This window comes from Trachinotus anak, unplaced genomic scaffold (genome assembly GCF_046630095.1).
Source record: "Trachinotus anak isolate AG129_WGS33_773 ecotype Australia unplaced genomic scaffold, CSIRO_AGI_Tana_v1 ptg000003l, whole genome shotgun sequence".
NCBI lineage: Eukaryota > Metazoa > Chordata > Actinopteri > Carangiformes > Carangidae > Trachinotus > Trachinotus anak.
The window spans coordinates 12,458,634-12,466,502 of NW_027273854.1; the positions used below are offsets into that span (position 1 = coordinate 12,458,634).

Sequence of the window (7,869 nt, forward strand, 5' to 3'; positions counted from 1 at the left end):
TAATTATAATAAAGGTCGATTTCACCTGCAGTCAGTCATCATGGTGTTTTCAGCTATAAACTCATAAAAGACTGTAAACTGTGTTTTTATTCAAATTCTTTGACATTATTTCTTCATGTTTGTCACCAAGATTACAAAAGACCCAATGCCACACAGGAATCTAGTAAAAGATGAAGAACAAATGATCTGATTTTTCAGATTCATTTTACAACAATACATGGCAAGCTGTATGGACTCATCTCATTTTACGGTTTCAATTTAACAAGGAGAAAGTCCAATTTCAACAAAACCCAAAAATCTATACACAAGTTTTTACCCAATCCACACACCATGTGTCCATTAAAAGTGTCATACCTTGACAATCAGGCCCAGTAGCCAATGATAAAGGAAATTGCAGTGAGGCAAATGATAAGGTTGACATTGACAACGAGCTGTAGACGTGGCTTTTCTTCCAGAGAACAGATAGTCTGTTCAGGTGGAGGAGGAGGCACAGGACTGTTCTCTCCCTCCTTCCGTCTTTCCATCCCACACAGCCAGTAGAGGGCAGACATCAGCCTGGACTGGCTTTGGACGCTGGAGGACACGGAGGGTGAAGAGTCTGGAAAGTTCAAGAGGGGGAGAGAAAACATTTAGAATTGTTCAGTGGGTGCCTTCACCAGCAAGAAAGACAAATGGTCAAATGGAAAAGAGTCATGACGAGCAGGACAGAGACCCACCTTTCCTGTCATGACATGCGTTTCCATTGCTGGTCTCCTGCTCTCTTCCTGTAGCTCCACTCTCATCCGTCTGACCAGTGATCATTTCAAAAGTCTTACTGCCGCCCTCCACTGTGAAAACCTGCTGCTTGGGCTCCACTGGGTCAAACCTTGTGAACCAGGTAAGGCGACTAATCTGTTGAAAAAAAACACATGACGTGACACAAAGAGGTAACTTAAAGAAAATCAGATTTATTCTCTTGAAGACATTTCAGAGGGTGTTAATGTATATTTGGCTGTATCACAGTACAATGATTCAGTTTTGAATCAATGTACTGTAAATTAATATCAATTTGCCTTAGATTTACTGTGAGGTGTTAATGACACCATATGGTTTACCTACAATAAAAGCTTTATGAGCTAACTTTAATCTTACATTTGAATTTGTTTATCTGTGAAATTGAGTCTACAACACCATAAAAGATCTGGCTCAGTGGCTTCACCTGCTCTGGTTTGGGCTCCTCTGTGGTCAGGCTCACTACAACCACCACAACCAGGGTGATGACCGACAGCAAAACTGAGAAGTAGAGGTAATGGACATATTTCAACACTGCAGGCCTGTCATCCTCCTCATAGCACAGGGGTGCAGGGTAAATGAAGTCCAATATCATGCGGATGCAGCCCACCAACAGGCCAATAACCAGGCCCCAGAATGCACCCTGAGAGAGCAGGAGAGAGAGAGAGAGAAAGAGAGAAAGAGAGAGAGAGAGAGAGAGAGAGAGTCAAGGACAAGCACAGACAGATGCTTTTATTTACAGTTGCTTCAGTGCAGCTTTCATCATCATCCTATCAGGGAGCAGAAAGTGACAGGTCTGAACACAAAACAGAGATCTCACTTTGCAACTCAGTCTTTAATAGAATGTGAAATAAGGTTCACATTGCGAGCTGAATTGTACGCAGTTTTGCCACAGTGCACATAAAGAGCAAATTATATGAAGAGATGGGAGATGCAAACACAAAGTGTACCTTCTCATTTGTCCTCTTCCAGAAGCAGCCCATGAGGAAGATGATGGAGACTGGGGGCTGGAGGTAGCTGCTGATGGACTGGATGTAGATGAAGAGCTGCCCACCCTGACTGGCCTGAACTACAGGGATCCACAGAATGGAGGCCACCAACAGCACGAGCACAAACATCCTGCCCCGCACACATGGAACATAAGATCAGTGTTGTGAATGAAAAATGAAGCAGTTCAGTTCAAAGACATGCCATAACGTGATCACAGGACAGCCTCTGAGATTGTGTTGCATAAGTCTCAACAGCACTGTACATTTGGTTCTGAGGCTGTGTGTGCAAAGGGTAGAGGAGAAAATCTGGTAAAGTCGTTACTTGGAAATATGTGGAAAGAGCGGTTATGGTTTGGGTGAGCATGACAGAAAAATGTAATAATTTAATATGCAATTTAGTGGATGATTTCATCCAAAGGGCAGTATAATGGCATACTCAGTTACTTTTTAAATGTAGATGGTCCAAGCGGGAATAAAATATTTTTCATTGTATAAACCTTTAATCTTTTAACATAAGGCCTCAGTGGAAAAAGCTGACTGCTGATTCCTTTCAAATTGTCCATTAAAAAATGTGTAACTTTCTTGACATAATAATAATACTAAGGAAAAAAAAAAGCCTTAAATACTCTTTGCTGCAGGCTTAAACCAGGGCTTCAGTATAGGGTATGTACAGTGTGCTGCAACTAGGACCATATTTTGGGTTATGTGTGCTTGTCCAGATGTGGTCACACATACCTGCCGACAATCATGAGCTCCCACTCAGACGCATGGGATCTGAAACTCCTCCATACGTCCATGGTGAAAATGGTGCTGGCACTGTTGAAGATGGAGGTCAGAGAGGACATGAGGGCAGCAATCATCACCGCCATCATCAGACCCCTCAATCCTGGACCAAAAAAAAAAAAAATGACACACAAACTGGAGTAAAAGAGGATGGAAAGGGCAGGATGGGAGCTGTAACTGAGGGGGAAAAAGTGTCCTCACCTGCAGGCAGCAGCTCCATGACCAGTCTGGCGTAGGCGGTATCTGAACAACCCACTGGGTTGCCACAAATCTGTTGGCACTGGTCCGGGTCTGCACACGCCACATCATCTGCACAATATCATTAAAAACACACAACAACACACACTGTTTTCACCAGACACAATTTAACATCACTTTTTTAATATTAAAACTCTTTAAGTATCAGCGTTACCACAATGCAAACGTGTTTTGTATGGAAGACCAGTTAGTAAATCAACTACTTTTATCAGCTTAATTCTGTCATATATAGTTACACAATAAGTGTATACACAGCTGCAGTACTCGCTGATAAACACATGCATTTCATACCTGTGTACAGTATCCTGCTGATCATGCCAGGCAGCATAATGGCAAAGAAAGGCAGAAACTTAAGATAAGCAGCCAGCAGTGAGCCTCCTTTAGCATGGGTCAGGGTCTTAGCAGACAGGGAGCGCTGCACAATCACCTGCAGAGAATCACAACCACAGCTCAACCTCACCTCACACCCAGTGACTACAGGTTAATGAGTAATTGAGATATTCATTAGTCTGTAATTACGTTGTAATTGGGGCCTATATATGGATCAGAAGGAAATCACGTTGTGTTATCACTGTTACCGTCACTTGTTATCACTCAAGAATCTGGCATGTATCAAGGGTAAAGGTTTTATGGGCAGAAAAAAAAAGAAGATACAGCTGTTGAACTGATAAGACAAATATACTCATTAAATCTACTCTGATATTGTATCAAAGGAATTTTTTAACCTCCATGAGGAGGAAAACATGCCAAATGCTCAAGATGGGAATTTGCAGATGAAGACTCTTTCAGTACTTTACTTATGAGGAATTTGTGGACAGCAAAACAAGATGGAAAGCACTAAAATACACTTTTAATGTTTTATAGATGATAAAAGTAAAATAAATTTAGATTAAAATTTTATGTGTATGTTTGCAACTCAGGTCCCATATGCTCTCAACTGCCTTCCCTGTAGGAATCAGGCTTGCCAGAATATCATCTTGTTTAAAACCCCTGTTTCGAGCATAATTAAAGGAATCGTGATATGTGATAATTAGTACCTGATCAGAGCACCAGTACCACATAGAGGGGACAGACATGCCGATGATGACGCCAGGCCAAGGCAGGTCAGAGTTCACTGGGTCTCTGAATATGTGGAAGGCGTCATCTCGAGGGATGCCACAGGTCGAGTTGGGCACATGGATGGAAGGGATGGCGTCGGCGTATCCCTCTATCAGAGCATTCCAGCCTCCGATCTCAGCAAAGCCTCAACAGAGAGGTGACGATGTCATTTATACAGGAACGCAAAGTGCTGGTGATGGGAGGGTGTGTGCACAGTCAGATTTGACTTACTGAAGCCCATGAGGGTGAGAGCTCCTGCCAGCATGATAGCGGTTTGAACAGCATCTGTGTAGATGACTGCAGCCAGACCACCTGAGACACAACACACAACACATGCTGCACTTCCAGCAGAAGAAGAAGCAGTAAACAGCACTCTTATGTCTACATTGTCTTAGCAAGTGGCTTTTTAAAATAGCGAGGGAAGGAGAGGCGTCACCTGCGACAGTGTAGAGAGCAGTGACTGACAGCAGCAGCACTATAGCCAGGTAGATATTCCACTGCAAGGCAAGCTGTATAAACAATGCACCAGCATATATGTCCACCTGGCAAGAAACACACACACCACATGGGATTTGTACCACAGAGAAGTAGAAGAAGTAGTTGTAGAAGATTAGCAGGTAAAACTGAGAACAAAAAGCTTCAGAAATATGCACACAGCAGTGTAGAAAGCATTAGAGAATGACTGTGGATGTGTGTCATACCGATATCTTTGTGAAAATGTAAATAAACAAGGACAGGACAGCTATAAATAACTGTGTTCTTTTCCCACCAAATCGCCTCTGCAAGTATTCTGGCATCGTAGTTACCTGCAGGAGAAAATAGATCAAAGATGATTATAATGGAATGAATGAACAAAATCATGCATGTGCACGTGTGTGTGTGGGATATTTTTCTGTGAATACGTGTGTACACACTAACGTGTGAGACACCTCACCCCAGAGGCAATATAAATGGGCAGGAAGAGCCATCCCAGCAGCAGCACCATCAGCATACCCTGAGGTCAACATTTTAACACAGTAAGAAAAGTGAAAACTGTGATTGATATTTCATACCAAAATTGTTTTTTATAGTAGCACACTGAATCTTATATGCTCTCTCTTACATTCCATTCATATGCAATGGCCGCGATTCCTGCTGCAGCTCCTGACCCTGCCAGACCAATAAAATGTCCACTACCAATGTTACTGGCAAACAGGGAGGCACCCACCTAAATACAGATGGACGAGAGAGTCTGAAGCAGGATCAACTCAGTGTATCACTTTGAACTGCAGAATATTTTGGCTCCATCTGACTTCAAAGTGTGAACGATTAGAGACTGAGCTGCAGTGACAAAAACAGACTTCAAGAGTTCTGTTATGATCAGTGTTTGACTCACTGGCCACCAGGTCATGTTCTTCCCAGCCAGGAAGTATCCATCCACAGTGTTGCGCTTCGTCCTCCACATGGACTGGCAGAAAAAGAAAAAACCTCTTAGAGATACATGTGTGGAAGAAAAGAAAGGTTGATTCATACTGGAGATATGTGGAACCTGCAGGAACTGCTACAAGGGCACTCTTTTGCTGCATGTGCACCAGTGCAATAAGCAGTACTGCTCACATGCTCTGCCCTACACATACACACACTATCAACCACCACACATTATTTTCTGTTAGCGGAAAAAACAGAAAAGATTGTGAATAAGGTACCTACCCGCGGCCTGCGTATGCTAAGTATAAATGACCCGGACCTGTTATATGCTGGGTTTGCTCTTTTTCATCGTGATCTGCCACTAGAGAACATCCAGTTTCCCAACTGAAGGTGCCTTATCCCAGTTTAATACAGTCACATACGATACAATGGTCTTGAAATGTGGAGCTGAAACCGTTGTACCCCCTGGTGTTAACCCTTGTAAATACTACAAATATTGTCAAAGTCCACCTGTCTGGACCACAACAGTCATGCCACTAGGAAGGTTTACTTCTAAAATCCCTCTTGGGATCTCTAAAATTAAAAATTAAAAATGAAATTTCTTCATTTTTTGTCATCAGGGACCAAACTCTTCTTGTGAGCAAACAATGAGACAGAAAGCAAAGTCAAGGTATGTCTGCTTTCTCAGGATTTGCAACAGGATCCATCTCTGTTATCACAGAAAGAAAAAAACGCAGGACCTCCAGCTTGAGGCTTTTGTAGAGGTGAGGAGTGTAACTTGTGATAAAGTTAAAATGATAGAGTCACTTCATTCATTCATTATCTATACCGCTCATCCATACAGGGTCGCGGGAGGGGGGCTGGAGCCAATCCCAGCCGACATTGGGCGAGGGCGGGGTACACCCTGGACAGGTCGCCAGTCTATCGCAGAGGAAATAGCTTACTATGTTAAAATGTTTGGTATCAGTATTGAAGCAGTGACCTGTTTTTTTCCCTCCTGTACTTACCCAGAGGCCCACTGCCAGCACTAGCAGAAAGTAGACCACCAGCACCACTATATCCACAGAAGCCAGGGTAGTTCTGGTCCCAGGAGAAGGGGATGGAGATGGGGCCATGCTGGTCCCTTGGCGCCCTGCTGCAAGATCAAAAGTCATCTGGAAACCAAGAAATGAACATAGTGGTGAGTACAGTAGAGGACTATCTTCAACTAGGAAACATAATAAACTGTAAATAAGTGTTGTTGCAGGTAAGTAGCGCCTAGTATGGCATTAACAACCTCACACTCTTGGCTCTTCGAATGTTTAGACTATCAAGTAATAAAAAACTTTTCAAAGTAATTATAAGTATATATGAACTAAACACATGTTGTGTACAGAACCTAAAAATACTTGCATTTCTTTTATGTGCTACTCTCTACTCCTTTACTAAAGTATGTTTACTTGACAGATATGATTGATCTTCATGTGCAGATGTGACAGAACATTTGATCTACTTAAATATGATACCTTGTTACTCTAATGTAGAAGGACACACACATTAAAATTAGCTCCACCTTGACATTAACATGAAAAAATACAGTGTAATACAAGAATGTCAGATAAGAGGCTGAAAGGGGACATTCTGTATACTCTGAACTTTTACTTTTTAATGCTTAAGGACAGGTTCAGTTTTTCCCCCCCCCAAGTTCTGTTAAGTGTGAAATTCCTACTCTGTGTTTTCCCAAACAGTATTTCAGTGCTCAGATGAGGGGGAGGAAATGTTGTACAAAGCAGACTTTAACTTTGAATGATACTAACCTGAAGCCTCATATAAGCCAAAGATAAACAGAACAAGGACTGTGGATTTTGTCCCCGATCACTTAGATTCGGAGAGAGGTTATAAAATGATATTTTAATCACCAGTATGAACAGGAAGAATAATTACAGTAAGTGTCTTAAGACGCAACCTGATGTGAAAAAAATGTCAACACATGCCAGAACCTTTTACTGACAACACACAACTTGAGAGTTGAGTTGACCTTATTATTAAAAACCTGTCCTGGTATTAGTGTATGAAGCCATAATAATTCTGCACTTAAACACGTCTGTGACTTGTGAAAGACTTTGTGAGACTTGCTCTAGAATGGTGCATTAAACTGTACTTTACCGAGTTACATTTGATCTCTTGAAATCCTACAAGATTCACTTAAGCTTCGGCTCTGTATCTTAAGGCTACGAATTGGATGGTATTGTTTAGTTAATAAACTCACCTTTCAGCAAATGATCACACTGTGTATCACTACCGGCTGGACTGTCCTGAGCTGCGTCGTCTTCCCCAAACAAAACAGCATGTTACAAGTAACCTGGGGATGATCCCAGGAATGTCATGTTTGTCTCGAAGCTTCCCCCCTGCTCACCAAAAGATCAAACTCCACTTTCTCCTCCCGCACTACAAGGTTTCGTTAAAATGTAAAAGATTTATTACTCTTCGCAGAGAGGCATTTGCACAACACACTCCTGCTGCCAGTGGAGGAGCTAAATGATTGCTGAATGAGTTCTAAATTAATACCTTATTCCACAGGAGA

The 7,869-nt window shown here is 42.2% G+C and overlaps 1 protein-coding gene across 2 annotated transcripts; it reads right to left on the reverse strand.

Annotated features, from left to right (window-relative positions):
* Positions 1-69: 69 nt before the first annotated feature.
* slc5a11 (solute carrier family 5 member 11) lies at positions 70-7,867 on the reverse strand. 2 transcript variants are annotated; one of them, XM_071473770.1, is made up of 16 exons: positions 7,555-7,867; positions 6,314-6,460; positions 5,275-5,346; positions 5,002-5,106; positions 4,834-4,893; positions 4,601-4,705; positions 4,336-4,441; positions 4,131-4,211; positions 3,839-4,044; positions 3,093-3,228; positions 2,745-2,852; positions 2,496-2,646; positions 1,722-1,890; positions 1,199-1,414; positions 717-891; positions 70-598 (listed from the first exon to the last, which is right to left on the reverse strand). In XM_071473770.1, exons 2-16 carry the CDS (start codon positions 6,458-6,460, stop codon positions 363-365), a joined length of 2,073 nt encoding a protein of 690 aa, XP_071329871.1. In that variant the 5' UTR covers positions 7,555-7,867; the 3' UTR covers positions 70-362. The 2 variants fall into 2 exon arrangements, with proteins under 2 accessions (XP_071329871.1, XP_071329872.1); XM_071473771.1 differs by lacking the exon at positions 7,555-7,867 and having other exon boundaries at positions 5,275-6,227; positions 6,314-6,431.
* Between the last annotated feature and the right edge of the window lie 2 nt (positions 7,868-7,869).

Coding starts and splice junctions, on each gene's coding strand:
- slc5a11 (XM_071473770.1), bottom strand. CDS start 6,460: ATGACTTTTGATCTTGCAGCAGGGCGCCAAGGGACCAGCATGGCCCCA. Junction 4,212..4,335: donor TGCTCTCTACACTGTCGCAG/GTGACGCCTCTC, acceptor GTTGTGTCTCAG/GTGGTCTGGCTGCAGTCATC. Junction 1,891..2,495: donor GAGCTCATGATTGTCGGCAG/GTATGTGTGACC, acceptor TGTGCGGGGCAG/GATGTTTGTGCTCGTGCTGT.